The sequence below is a fragment of the Stegostoma tigrinum genome, chromosome 23 (assembly GCF_030684315.1).
Source record: "Stegostoma tigrinum isolate sSteTig4 chromosome 23, sSteTig4.hap1, whole genome shotgun sequence".
NCBI classification, from domain to species: domain Eukaryota; kingdom Metazoa; phylum Chordata; class Chondrichthyes; order Orectolobiformes; family Stegostomatidae; genus Stegostoma; species Stegostoma tigrinum.
This window is the reverse complement of record NC_081376.1, coordinates 6,196,200-6,209,656: the sequence shown is the minus strand read 5'-3', so window position 1 is coordinate 6,209,656 and position 13,457 is coordinate 6,196,200. Positions and strand designations below refer to the sequence as shown.

The 13,457-nt window shown below is 43.1% G+C and overlaps 1 protein-coding gene across 8 annotated transcripts in view; it reads left to right on the top strand.

Moving 5' to 3' along the window:
* Nucleotides 1–13,457, top strand: part of rhbdf1a (rhomboid 5 homolog 1a (Drosophila)) — a 320,599-nt gene that overhangs the window by 283,052 nt on the left and 24,090 nt on the right. For all 8 annotated transcript variants that reach the window (XM_059653890.1, XM_059653891.1, XM_059653892.1 and 5 more), the window contains 5 exons: nt 1,213–1,367; nt 4,452–4,703; nt 6,822–6,933; nt 8,166–8,240; nt 9,901–10,062. In XM_059653890.1, coding sequence (XP_059509873.1) covers nt 1,213–1,367; nt 4,452–4,703; nt 6,822–6,933; nt 8,166–8,240; nt 9,901–10,062 — 756 coding nt within the window. The remainder of the gene's footprint in view (nt 1–1,212; nt 1,368–4,451; nt 4,704–6,821; nt 6,934–8,165; nt 8,241–9,900; nt 10,063–13,457) is intronic.

Genomic DNA, 13,457 nt, shown 5'->3' with positions numbered 1-13,457 from the left:
TCGCTGACAGAGCTATGCAGCGTTCTGGCTGTGTCGTGGAAATGTTAAAGATCAGTGTGTTGTAGTGGTCTGAGCTGCGAAGGGATCAGTTAGGGGAAAATGTCAGTTCCCTGAAGGAATAACAGGTGGCATTGCATTGTTCAATACCGAACACTGGTTGCTACAGATAGCACGTTTTAAATATTGCCCATTGCCATGAATGGGGTATTATCACCGTGTTTTTAATGTGCACTGATAGGCAGCACTGAACAGACAAGAGAAGGTACAGCCATGGAGCCAGTCCAACCTGTCTCTGCCTCCCTAACCGGTTCTTCCTCTCACCCATCCCTTCCTCCCACCCCAAGCCGCACCCCCATCTACCTACTAACCTCATCCCACCTCCTTGACCTGTCCGTCTTCCCTGGACTGACCTATCCCCTCCCTACCTCCCCACCTATACTCTCTCCACCTATCTTCTTTACTCTCCATCTTCGGTCCGCCTCCCCCCCTCTCCCTATTTATTCCAGTTCCCTCTCCCCATCCCCCTCTCTGATGAAGGGTCTAGGCCCGAAACGTCAGCTTTTGTGCTCCTGAGATGCTGCTTGGCCTGCTGTGTTCATCCAGCCTCACATTTTATTATCTTGGAATTCTCCAGTATCTGCAGTTCCCATTATCACAGCCATGGAACATAATCTTTTAGAACTAGAAAGCTTGTTAACTTCTTACTGGATTCAATTGTAGTTCTTTATTGTTGCTGATGAGGCACAGAAATTTGTACCAATGTTTTCCAATGGAAGGGGCTTTTCTTCTTAGAGTTTTTAAGAATGCTCTGCAAGTGGGGGCCATTGAACTTTGTGGAGATTGTCTTAAGCATTTTCCTTCTGGAAACCTGGAATGCTTCCTCTTATTTCAATGAAGCCAGCTTCCTAGTAAGAGTCCAAACCAATTAGCACACGGAAGCGATATACCGTGCAATATCAAGCCTCGTCTCATTCAGACTTTATAGGCATTTGTTCATTGCCAGATTAGCATTGAAATAACTCTGTCTGGTGGTCATTACGTTTGCCCATTCTTGCACAAATGTGTAATGGCAAAAGAATGCACTGTGATACGGCTCATGTATGTAATTCATTTTTAACCATAGCACCGGTATCAGGTTATGGTACTGGGTGTGTAATTGTCTCCAATTTGCTAAGATTTTTCTGTCTGGAATGTGTTATTTCTTTTGGCCAGGAAGGAGTCCTACCTGAAGAGTTGTCCACCTATCCCGATGAGGTGTTTGAACCAGCAGAAGTTGTAAAGGAGGCAGAGGCCAAGTCTCTCGATCAGACTGACCTGACTGGCAGTGCCTTGGACAAAAGCGAACTCGAAAGGAGCCATCTAATGCTGTAAGTTTCAGGTTTTTCACTAAATTCGACCAGCATAGTGAAAGAAAGATGCTAAGTATGGAAATTCAGCGCAGGTGAACTTGTTACAGTGAAGGTGACAGAAAACACCTCCGCGATGTCGCATTTTGTTCCAGTTAGAATATCATTGCATCCAATTGTAGATAAGTTCTCAAAATGTGTGGGTGTGATGGTTTTGACTCCAACATTGAATCACTGTAGAGACGTATGGGTTGCAAACTGTGTTAAATTAATTGCAGCCCAGGTGCCCAGTCAACAGAAATAGGTTTTCAATCTGTCTAAATAAAAACCAAAAGAACTGTGGATGCTGTGATTCAGGAGCAAAGACAAAGTCGCTGGAAAAGCTCAGCAGGTCTGGCAGAATCTGTGGAGGAGAAAACAAAGTTAACTTTTCAGGTCTGGTGACCCTTCCTCAGAACAGCCAGATAGAGTCACCGGACCCGAAGCATTAACTCTGTTTTACCAGCAACTCTGTTTTTGTTTCAATCTGTCTAATTGGGAAGCATTTAATCTTCCTTCCAAAAATAATTAGAAAATATCAAATGATGTGATCAAAAGAACTAAATTTCCTCCCCTTCAATAAAACAAAACTCATTGAAATAAATGCTGTCTTTATTAAGTTAATCTTGGGTGAGCCCTTGGAAATTATGTGCCTGATGCCACACAGGAAGAGGCTATTCAGCTCTTGAAGTCAGTGCTGTCTCTGTGTGGAGCAATCCAGTCAGCCCCGTTTCCCTGCTTTAGCCCCCTATGGGCCTTCAGGTTTATATTTTCTCAAATGCCCATGCAGTTTTCATGTTCCATACCTGTGGTTCTCCTCCCAAACCTCCTTGAACAATGAAACAGTGGGAGTATTTTGCAGCTACCACTTGTACTGGGCATCTCCCTCACTTTGAGGATAGGGAGCGACTTCAACCAGTCTTTTCCCCCGAAGTCTGTTCAGCTGCCTGTCTTATGGCAAAACTCAGAATCCCCATCATAAAATACATTGATCCCAGTGGGCCATCTTGGCTACCTTAAAGCACGGTCTCTCAAGCTTTCTCTTGCATTCAGCTTCTCGGCCTGTTGAGCCACTTGCAGATCACCCTCCCTATTTTCTGCTCCTCTGTCATATTTTATTACCATTGAGGTGATGGTTGGGGGGGCTCTCTCATCCCTGAGGACTGGTGAGAAGGTACAATGCTTAAAGGTGTCTCAAGTCCCAGTTGCTAGAAGGAACATGGGATCCCTGAGGTAAATGCCTGTATTACATTGCTCGTGGGGAATGTTGGTTCTGGTTATATACACGTAGAAGATGCATGTACAGTGTGGAAGCAGGCCATGTGGCCCATCGAGTTCACACTAACCCTCCAACAGAGCATCCCGTCAGACTCGCCCCGCTATCCTATCTTCGTAACCCTGCATTTCCCATGGCTAACCTACCCATCCTGCACATCCCTGGACACCATGGGTAATTTAGCGTGGTTCATCCACCCTAACATGCATATGTTTGGACCATGGGAGGTAACCCTTCAGGAGAATGTGCAAACTCTACTGCAGACAATTGCACGAGGGTGGAACCGAACCTGGGTCCCTAGCGCTGAGAGGCAGCAATGCCCAGACCCCCTAAACAATGAAATAAGCTGAGGCACAGACAATAGCGAGGAGGAGCTGCAGTAGCTAGTTACACTGAGAAGTTGAACATGAAGGAAAGCTTTGGGGTGGCACAGTGACAGTGGGTAGCACTGCTACCCCTCAGCGACAGGAACCTGTGTTAAATTCCAGCTGTAGGATTTACACATTTTCCCAGTGTCTGCATGGGTTTCCTCCGGGTGCTCCGGTTTCCTCCCACGGTCCAAAGATGTGCAGGCTAGGGTGGATTGGCCATGCTAAACTTCCTGTAGTGTTCAGGGAGGTGTAGATTTAGGTGGGTTATAGGGGGATGGGTCTGGTTGGGATGCTTTGAGGGTAAGTGTGGACTTGTTGGGCTGATGGGCCTGTTTCCACACTGTAGGGATTCTACGATGATGAAACTGCTTTAAGATAACCAAACTGGACAACTAAGAGATTTTTTTATATATCTAATGGGGACCCTCAACCTTCCAGTAAGTTGATCTGCATGTGATCTGGGCCCTTAACCAGTGACGTGCTCTGTTCCCACATGCCATTCAATTCTACTTGCTTGGCTGCTCAATGTCAGAGTTACCTCCTGTTCATTGTCCAGCTGCTCAGTCGGACAGGAAACCCTCTGCACAAATTTAAAAAAAGGCCTGCTGTTAAATTCAGGAGGGCATATACATTACCCTTACCGGCAGGTTTCTTGCCTGAAAATCCTCCTGTTCTCTGGCTCGCAGTAAATGTTGTGCCCAGACTTTCTGGAACAATAATGAAAGATGATCCAGGAGGTAGAGCGAGCTGAATTAATTGTGTCATGTATTCACTGGTAAGAGGCAGCTAACTGTTTGCATTATTTTTGTAGATAATGGCTTGCGGATTTGAATTTTCACCGCAATGTATTCATGCTTTTGTTTACAGAAATGTCTGGGTGCACCTTGCACTTGGAAATTGCATCCGCTGAAAGTTTGTCACAATGGAAAAGATGTGACAATGGTTAGCACTGCTGCCTTGCAGGGTCGATTCCACCCTCGGGTGACAGTCTGTGCGGAGTTTGCCCATTCTCCCCGTGCCTGTGTGGGTTTCCACTGGGTGCTCCGGTTTCCTCCCACGGTCCAAAGATGTGCAGGCTAGGTGGATTGGCCATGCTAAATTGCCCCCATAGTGTTCAGGGATGTGCATTAGGTGGTTTAGCTGTGGGAAATTTAGGGTTACAGGGTGGATGTGGGTGGGATGCTCTTCAGAGGGATGGTGTGAACTCAGTGGGCGAAATGGCCTGCTTCCACACTCTCGGGTTTCTATGATTCTATTGTACGAAATAGTCAAAAAGCCTAACTGTTGCATGCCTCTTGGGAAGCAATAAAACCCGTTTTCATTGGAAAACTGTTTATGTTAGAGTTGACGAGGCTGATTAACTGTGGAAGTGTTTAAATTGACCTGGATCACTGTGAGGGAATCATTTGTTGTTTTCAGTCCGTTGGAGCGGGGCTGGAGGAAGCAGAAGGAAGGAGCACCCGCGCAGCCCAAGGTGCGATTACGGCAGGAGGTGGTCAGTGTGAGTGGCCAAAGGAGAGGCCAGCGCATTGCTATACCTGTAAAGAAGCTACTTGCCAAGGAGAAAAGACCATATGGCCTGGGAATGGTGGGGAAGCTGACAAATCGAACGTATCGCAAGCGGATAGATAGCTATGTGAAGAAACAAATAGACAATATGGATGATCATCGGTAAGGAAAAGAATCTGATGTGAGTTTATAAATCCCCCCAGTGGTACATATAAAGGCCTTGCTTCCTGGACAGGAGTTAAAAGAACAAATGGTTTGCTGCTTACATCAAGTTCCTTCTATCTTTGCAAGTTGCCCCTGTCCAAAAAATTCACCAGGCCCCAGGCCGAATTAATCACCATTGTACATTTCCATTCATTGTTCCTGATTACTATTTTTTACTGAAGAATTTAAAATTAAGATTTTTTTTATTGAGTCCACTGCAAGCACGTTTGTAAAGTTCTTTTTCAAGACAGTTGCAAAGAGCCTTATTGCTTCATGACAATATGAGTAAATTCTTCCTGCTTAGTTTTTAAGAAATTCAATTTTCAATGGTTAGGTTACAATGAGCAGTAGGCTAGACACTCTGATTTAAACACGTTTTGTTAAAAAACTGCATTAACAAAATTGCACAGGGTTGCCAAAGCTATGCATATTAAGGAATACTTCTAATACTGTTGTTTATTTATGAATTAAATTTTAAAATGCTGTGCAAATTGTTTGAAACTTGTGCTTGGTGTTATACAAATTATTGTAACCTTGAGGGAACAAAAGATCAAACCATTTCTTAACAATGCAGTTCAACGTGCAGTTTACAGCTGTGTGTAGAACTGCAGACTGCTATTTCTCTTTTCAGTAACAACATATTAGGATTTGTTTTAAGAGTTTGGAATCTATTTGAGCATGTAGGCAGTTCACATTTTGGGGTGAAATGGATATTGCGGTTAACACAGAATGGAAAAATGTAAGCTACTATGTAGGTAGCAGTTGCTGAGATGAAAGTGGGAAATCAATTTTGACAGTCTAAGGCTGATTTTAATTTGTACTCTCCACAAAATTGATCCTTCAACTCAAACAGAATATTTAATAGGAAACAGATTACACCAGGAAATGGCAAATGGGGGGAAATGTATTGCTTGCCGAAACATTGCATCCTTGAAGATTGAGCTAAGTGAAGTTGACTGCGCATCTAAATGACCACCTGGTTCTGAATAATAGCACAATTAATTAGGAAAGAGAATTAAACTTGGATTCAGTATACTTCAGTAAGACATATGTTTTTGAGAGTGCCCAAGAAGGAAAACTACATTCACCTAGAATTGAATTGACATGGCCTATAATTTGCTGAGAGTATGCACTTTGATTCCTTGTTGAACGTTTATTCATGCTGCAAGTGACGGCTGATCTACGGACCCTGGAGCCTTCAGCAGGGCTATGCTTGTGCTAATGTTGTCACCTGGAATTCTGTGACATGACAAATGGGTTTCTGTGTGGTGAGATCGCCCTCTTGTGGTGCAATGATAGTGCCCCTAACACTAGACTGGGAGGCCTGGGTTGACGTCCCGCCTGCTCCAGAGGTGCTTGACCTGAACATGCTGATACAAATATTGCTTTATTTTCTCGGGGATGCATTTAACATGCTGGCCTCAATATTAAACATCTGCACCCAAAAGATGTGGCAGAGGCTCAGAGAACCTAAAAATGTTTACCTGGGAATAGATCCACAACCCACTGTCGCAGGGAGCCTAATTTTTAAAGTTATCAAACTGTTGACTGTGTTTATCTAGTGGTCAGGAAACCTGGTGATGAAAGCATTAGAACTATCTTGTTGAAAGATTAGAATCCTAGAGCTGTACAGCACAGAAACAGAGCCTTCGGCCATCTCGCCCATGCTGACCACATGTATTCTAAATTAAGCTAGTCCCATTTGCCAGCATTTGGCTCATATCCCTCTAAACCCTTCCTATTCATTTACCTATCCAGATGCCTTTTAAATGTTGTAATTGTACCAGCCTCCACCGCTTCCTCTGGCAGCTCGTTCCATACACACACCACCCTTTGTGTGAAAAAGTTACCCTTTAGGTCCCTTTTTAAAATTTCCCCTGTCACCTTAAACCTATGCCATGTAATTTTGGACTCCCCTACCCAGGGACAAAGACCTTGGCTATTCACCCAATCCATGCCCTTCACGATTCTATCAACCTTTTATGGTAGTTGTAATGTTAAATGTTCAAACAGTTAGTTCAGTGCAGCGTTTGTTGATCACTGGCAACTACTAACAGTTTTATTTTCCTTTTTCAGGCCTTTTTTCACCTACTGGATTACATTTGTGCATATATTGATTACTATCCTAGCTGTGTGTATCTATGGAATTGCTCCAATAGGATTTTCTCAACATGAAACTGTAGATTCAGTAAGTAATAATTCAAAAGCAAAGCAGTTATTTCATTATTCCCATCACAAGGCAGTATGTCTGAGACCTTTAGAATATTAGAATGACAATTATATAATAAGTATGTGTAATATAAATTACGTTTAAAGTGATTTAGTATTGCAATGCAAACTCAAGTATTTTGGTATGCTCTGGCTTTTGTTATCTGGACTATTTAATATTCACCGATTATAGTCTGGCAATCCCTTTTTTAAAAAAATAAATTTAGAAGAAATATAGCTATGTACTTAGTAGAATATCACATAGAAACAGGAAGAAGCCATTCGGCCCTACGAGCTGCCCCACGATTCATCACGTGCATGGCCGATCGACCAACTGAATAGCCTAATCCTGCTGTCTCCCCATAACCTTTGATCCCATACACCCCTAGTGCTATATCTAGTCACCTCTTCAATATGTTCAATGTTTTGGCATCAACTACATCCTTTGGTAACGAATTCCACAAGCTCACCACTCTTTGGGTGAAGAAATGCCTCCTCATCTCCGTCCTAAATGGTCAACCCTGAATCCTCATACTGTGACGTCTGGTTCTGGGCGCACCCACCATTGAGAACATCCTCCCTGCACCGACCCTGTCCAGCCCTGTCAAAATTTTAAGTCCCTGAGATTTCCCCGATCGAACTTCGCCAATACAGTTGGTGCCTTTGATCTCTTTGCCCGTTCCTTCAGCAATTCTCAATTTCACCGAAAATAAATGTTTCTCCAATTGATGTGAGTCTAAGAGCTTAATACTCTTCACCAAAAGTGCCTGAATTTGCAACATTTAGCTGCATCAAACTGCATTCTGCCCACTGCCTGGCTAGCTCTAAATGGTGATGGGGAGAAGGAAGTGAAAATCTGAACAATTTCATTCCCCACTGGTGAACTCCTGAGGTTGCACCAGAAAGCTTGTTGAACGGTCAGCTCAGTCCAAGATGAGAGACAAAAACGCTGTTGGAGTTCTTTAGGGCTATTCCTGTCCCTTACATCAAGTCTTCTACTCTTCTACTGTGATACTGCCAATTTGTTGCCTCTTTCGCCCAGGTAGAAGTGGGAAATGAGCCATTGTACTGTTAAAAGACCTTACCTGACCATGTTTTTGGCAATGTATTGTGTCATTGACTCTGTCCTTTCTGTTCTGGCACGATATGGCGTTGCTTCAGGTTTGTGATTCACATCTCGTCGCCTTAATCGTTTTCCATTTGCTTCCACAGATTTTAAGAAATAAAGGTGTCTATGAAAATGTTAAATTTGTGCAGCAAGAAAATTTCTGGATTGGACCAAACTCTGTGAGTGAGTTTGAATTCTCTTTGGAAACTTCTAATTTAACCTCAGTAAGGATTGTTTTAATCACAACAGTAGTGATCTCTGGATAAGTGAGTTCTTGAATCTCTATATTATCTTTGCTTTTGTCAGAATTAGTGTGTCTACCTTCTGATTCTTGTAGATGACATTCTAGAAGTGTTGAAAAGGGGTGACCTGGAAATGGTAGCCACTTTTTTGACACTATTTTCTAAGCTACCAGTAAGGCAGGCAGCAAGCTCATATTTTGTTAAAGCTGTGAATGTGGTGCTTGCAAAACCCAAAGAAATTGGCTTTTAACTTTCTTTGAAGCTGTCACAAATGTGAATAAGAGGGTTACAGTGTGCATAACCTCACTTCTCCCGGCACCCCGCCCCCAATCCTTCCCAGTTAAGTCGGCCTGCTATGGGGCGGTGGGGGGAGTGGGGGGGGGTGGTGTCAGCTGTTTTGGTCTCAACACAGTCTAATATGTGCTGTTTATGTGCAGGCTACGACCCCATTGTCATGTTCTGGAATTTGAAGTAGTTAATTGTTTGAAATTTGATTTTTTTTGTGTTTTGTGAATTGTCAAAACGGGTGTTGAAACCAGTGTTTCTCTCTTCCTCCGATCTTTTGAATGTGAAGAAAATGAATAATGCGGCTCCATTTTCAGATTGCCAGACTTGAAAGAAAGTAGGGACACCTTTCGTAAATAGATATGCTCTTTAGCCAGTGCTGGATGCCTCCTGTCTGAATTAACAAATGCCATGTGCAGGATAAACTATGCGTCACAAGTTTGCTTCAAAGTGAAGTTTTGTATGTTGATAGGCGATTGGTTTGGGTTTAATGACGCTTTTTGGTATTTTTCTGGTGCTTTTGATAAAGCTTGCACCTCAACATTGCCAAACCATCCATGATCATCACTGGAAGTGAGCCCCAAACTGCTCGTTGACTTTTGATAATACTTTGTGACTCCTTATTGTAAAGGGGATGATTTTTTTTGTTACTGCTCCACGGGACTGACCAGGCAGCATTTATTGCCCATCTGTAATTGCCCAGAAGCCAGTGAAGAGCCAGCCACATTGCTGTGGGCCTGGAGTCACATGTAGGCCAGACCAGATAAGGATGGCAGTTTCCTCCCCTGAAGGACATTAGTGAACTAGATGGGGTTTTTTATTTGCAACAATCGGCTATTGATTCGCAGTCATTGTTGGATTCTTAATTCTAGGTATTTTGTTGAATTCAAATTCCACCATCTGCCATGGCAGGATTTGAACCCACATCCCCAGAATGTTACCTGAGCCTCTGGATTAACAGACCAGTGATAATACCACTAGGCCATTGCCCCCTCTGAGCTTTGAATCAAAATGTGGAGTGCAAAAGACAGGTGAACGTGGTTATTTCAAGATAGTTTGACCAATGGCTTATAAAACCTTAATATCACTATTGAAATTTTGTATTCTTCTGTAAGAATATTCAGTGTAAAGTTGTAGACTGTGTGCTTGCATCCACAGCCTTTTCTTTTTCTCCTATTGCTTTTCGAACTCGATAGTCTGGTTGCAGCAGACATTATTGAGTCCTTCATAGTTGCGCTTACTTTACTGAATTCAGTGTCATGCTGGAATTTTATTGAATTTGCCGTAATCGTCGCTGTCATTTTTGTTGCAGGAAGCCTTAATTCATCTTGGAGCAAAGTTCTCGCCTTGTATGAGGCAAGACCAGCAAGTTCACGAACTGATAGCACAGAAAAGACAAGAAGAAAATAAATCAGCTTGCTGCGTACGAAACGACAAGTCAGGGTGTGTGCAAACCTCGGAGAAAGAGTGCTCGGTAGGTGAATGGAAATTACAAGATTTAGAAGAGATGCTACCATTATTGCTGGTTAGTGCACCAATATTTTTCGGAAGACAGATTTACACGACTGAGCTATAAGTGCCATCCTGATATGACTATTTCCTGAAGTTGGAGGAGGGGTGCTTGGTGTCTTGTACGTGCTTTGCACTTTTAACAAGGTCAGCATTTGTGCAAAGATGGGCTATAGATGATCGCGTACTTGGAAATTTCCATCAATTACCCTGGATCTTCAGCCTGATCAGGATGATGTATTCGGGATGTCAGGGCCCAAGTAATTGGCACCATATATAATGACATAAAAGAGAGAGAGAGAGAGGTCTATTTTCAGAAGCAAACCTGAGATGTATGTTTTTCCAAGTTGAGAATTTAAATTTATAGCCAATAGTTTGCAAACCTCATTTGCTAGTAAAACACTAGGGGGCATTTCTTTATGGTCAGAGAAGGAAGATTTAAAAAAAAGGACATGAGAGACAACTTATTTCATGCATGCAGTGAACTTCCAGAAGCAGTGGTAGCTGTTGGTACAGTTATAATATTTTAAAAGACATTTAGATAAGTATATGAATAAGAAATGTTTGGAGGGATATAACCAAACACAGGTACCAACCTCAGGGAATCTCTCTCTCATTGCAACTCTCTTGCCACCTATCTTCTTTACTCTCCATCTTCGGTCCGCCTCCCCCTCTCTCCCTGTTTATTCCAGTTCCCTCTCCCCATCCCCCTCTCTGATGAAGGGTCTAGGCCCGAAACGTCAGCTTTTGTGCTCCTGAAATGCTGCTTGGCCTGCTGTGTTCATCCAGCCTCACATTTTATTATCTTGGAATTCTCCAGCATCTGCAGTTCCCATTATCTCTCACAGGTAGATGGGACTAGTTTAGTTTGGGATTATGGTTGGCATGGACCATTGGACTGAAGGGTCTGTTCCTATGCTGTATGACTCTCAAGATTTATAAGAAGTGTGCATCTCTTCCCATATGTAATAGGATTGCAGCAAATGTTGTTTTCACCAGGACCTTATTAACCAGAGCAAAAATTATATACTTCAGATACCACGACGTCTGAGCGCTTATGCTGTAAAGAAAATGTAACAGTGATTTAAAAACATAGAAACCTACAGCACAGGAACAGGCCCTTTGGCCCTCCAAGCTTGCGCCGGTCAAGATCCTCTGTCTAACCTGTCATCTATTTTCTAACGGTCTATGTCCATTTGCTCCCTGCCCATCCATGTACCTGTCCAAATATATCTTAAAAGACGCTAACATGTCTGCGTCTACCACCTCCGCTGGCAATGTGTTCCAGGCACCCACCACCCTCTGTGTAAAGAACTTTCCACGCATATCTCCCTTAAACTTTCCTCCTCTCACTTTGAACTCATGACCCCTAGTAATAGAGTCCCCCCACTCTGGGGGGGAAAAGCTTTTTGCTATTCACCCTGTCTATACCCCTCATGATTTTGTAGACCTAATCAGGTCCCCCATCAATCTCTGTCTTTCTAATGAAAATAATCCTAATCTACTCAACCTCTCTTCATAGCTAGCACCCTCCATACCAGGCAACATCCTGGTGAACCTCCTCTGCACCCTCTCCAAAGTATCCACATCCTTTGGTAATGTGGAGACCAGAACTGCACACAGTACTCGAAATGTGGCCGAACCAAAGTCCTGTACAACTGCAACATGACCTGCCAACTCTTGTACTCAATACCCCGCCCAATGAAGGAAAGCATGCCATATGCCGCCTTGACCACCCTATTGACCTGCGTTGTCACCTTCAGGGAACAATGGACCTGAACACCCAGATCTCTCTGTTCATCAATTTTCCCTCGGACTTTTCCATTTACTGTATAGTTCGCCCTTGAATCTGATCGTCCAAAGTGCATCGCCTCGCATTTGCCCGGATTGAACTCCATCTGCCATTTATCTTCCCAACTCTCCAGTCTATTTATATTCTGCTGTAATCTCTGACAGTCTCCTTCACTATCAGCTACTCCACCAATCTTAGTGTCATCAGCAAACTTGTGATCAGACCACCTACACCCTCCTCCGGATCATTTACATATATCACAAACAACAGTGGTCCCAGCACAGATCCCTGTGGAACACCACTGGTCACAGGTCTCCAATTTGAGAAACAAAATTTGTATACCCCTCTCCATTATATTCCTGTTACTTACTGTGTGTTTTTATATTGATTCTAGGAGGTGCATTAATGTTTTTGTTTTTTTTTCTGAGGAATGTTGATGTCTCGAAGCTTCGCTTGGTCAGGGTTTACTGCTTTATGCGGAATATTTGATCATTTGGCACACTCCTGGTCCCATCAATGCCAGTTAATACAATGTTTGCTGTGTTTCCAACGTGTTAGGCCTCAGACTTCCACGAGGGAAAAAGAAATGCACTTTGAGAATTTCTTCCAAGTCGCTCCAGTTTCACCATCAACTGAAATGCAGGGTGTTCCTTTATCATTCTGGTCAACGTAGATACCAACCTTTAATCAGGAAACAAAGCTTGTCCCTGAATGAGGGCCATTTGATCCTGCCTGTTTCAAATCTAGTATAAGGCCTAGATGCTCGGTCACCTCAGGCTTCCATACTTTCTGACATCAATTTAACTGTACCTGTTTAGTGATGCTTTATTTTAGAAGCTGTTCTGTGGTCAGGGATGCTCATTTCACCTGGGTTTAGTCTTTCCATTGCATGAATGCCTTTTACATCAAATCATATCTCCCATTGTTAAAATTCACATCCGTATTTTACATTGTTTCATCCATTTTTGGATAGGTCAGTTTCCCCTTCAATGTCTAATCTTCCTTAAGTCAGATTTGCTCCAAACGATTTAGATTCTTGATACAGGCCCCAGTCTGTCGCAGACAGACAAAATACGCATACTGTTTGGCTGTCTGTGATCAGTATGTTGTGTATGGAAAGAGGCCAGTCTTAGCCTTGCAGAGTGCATTCCAATTACTTTTTCGAAGCATGCTTTCATGAGTTTACAATAAAGGTTATTTATTGTCTCTCAATATCCCAAAAACTAATGCATTTGGGTGTCTCTTCTCTCTTGCACGCAAACACCCCTGAACCCCCATAGCCTCATGGCTGCTTAGTAGTTTCTTGAATGGATTCCATGAAATAAAATTGAAGTAAGATCCTCATAAAGCAAAAGGTTTGTCGCAGTTTGTGCCATTTCTGGTTATAGAGCATCTAGAATGTTGATTCTCAGGGGAACTGAGTCCTCCAGCAGTAACAGTGCAGTCACTGAAGCAGTTTTGAATGTGCAGTGGCAGAGTTAACATTACTGAGGCCCGTCCCGTCCTGTTTGAATGGAAAGGGAGGCCGTGGGTGTGGCATGGCAGGAGGAAGGCCATTGTGATACAGT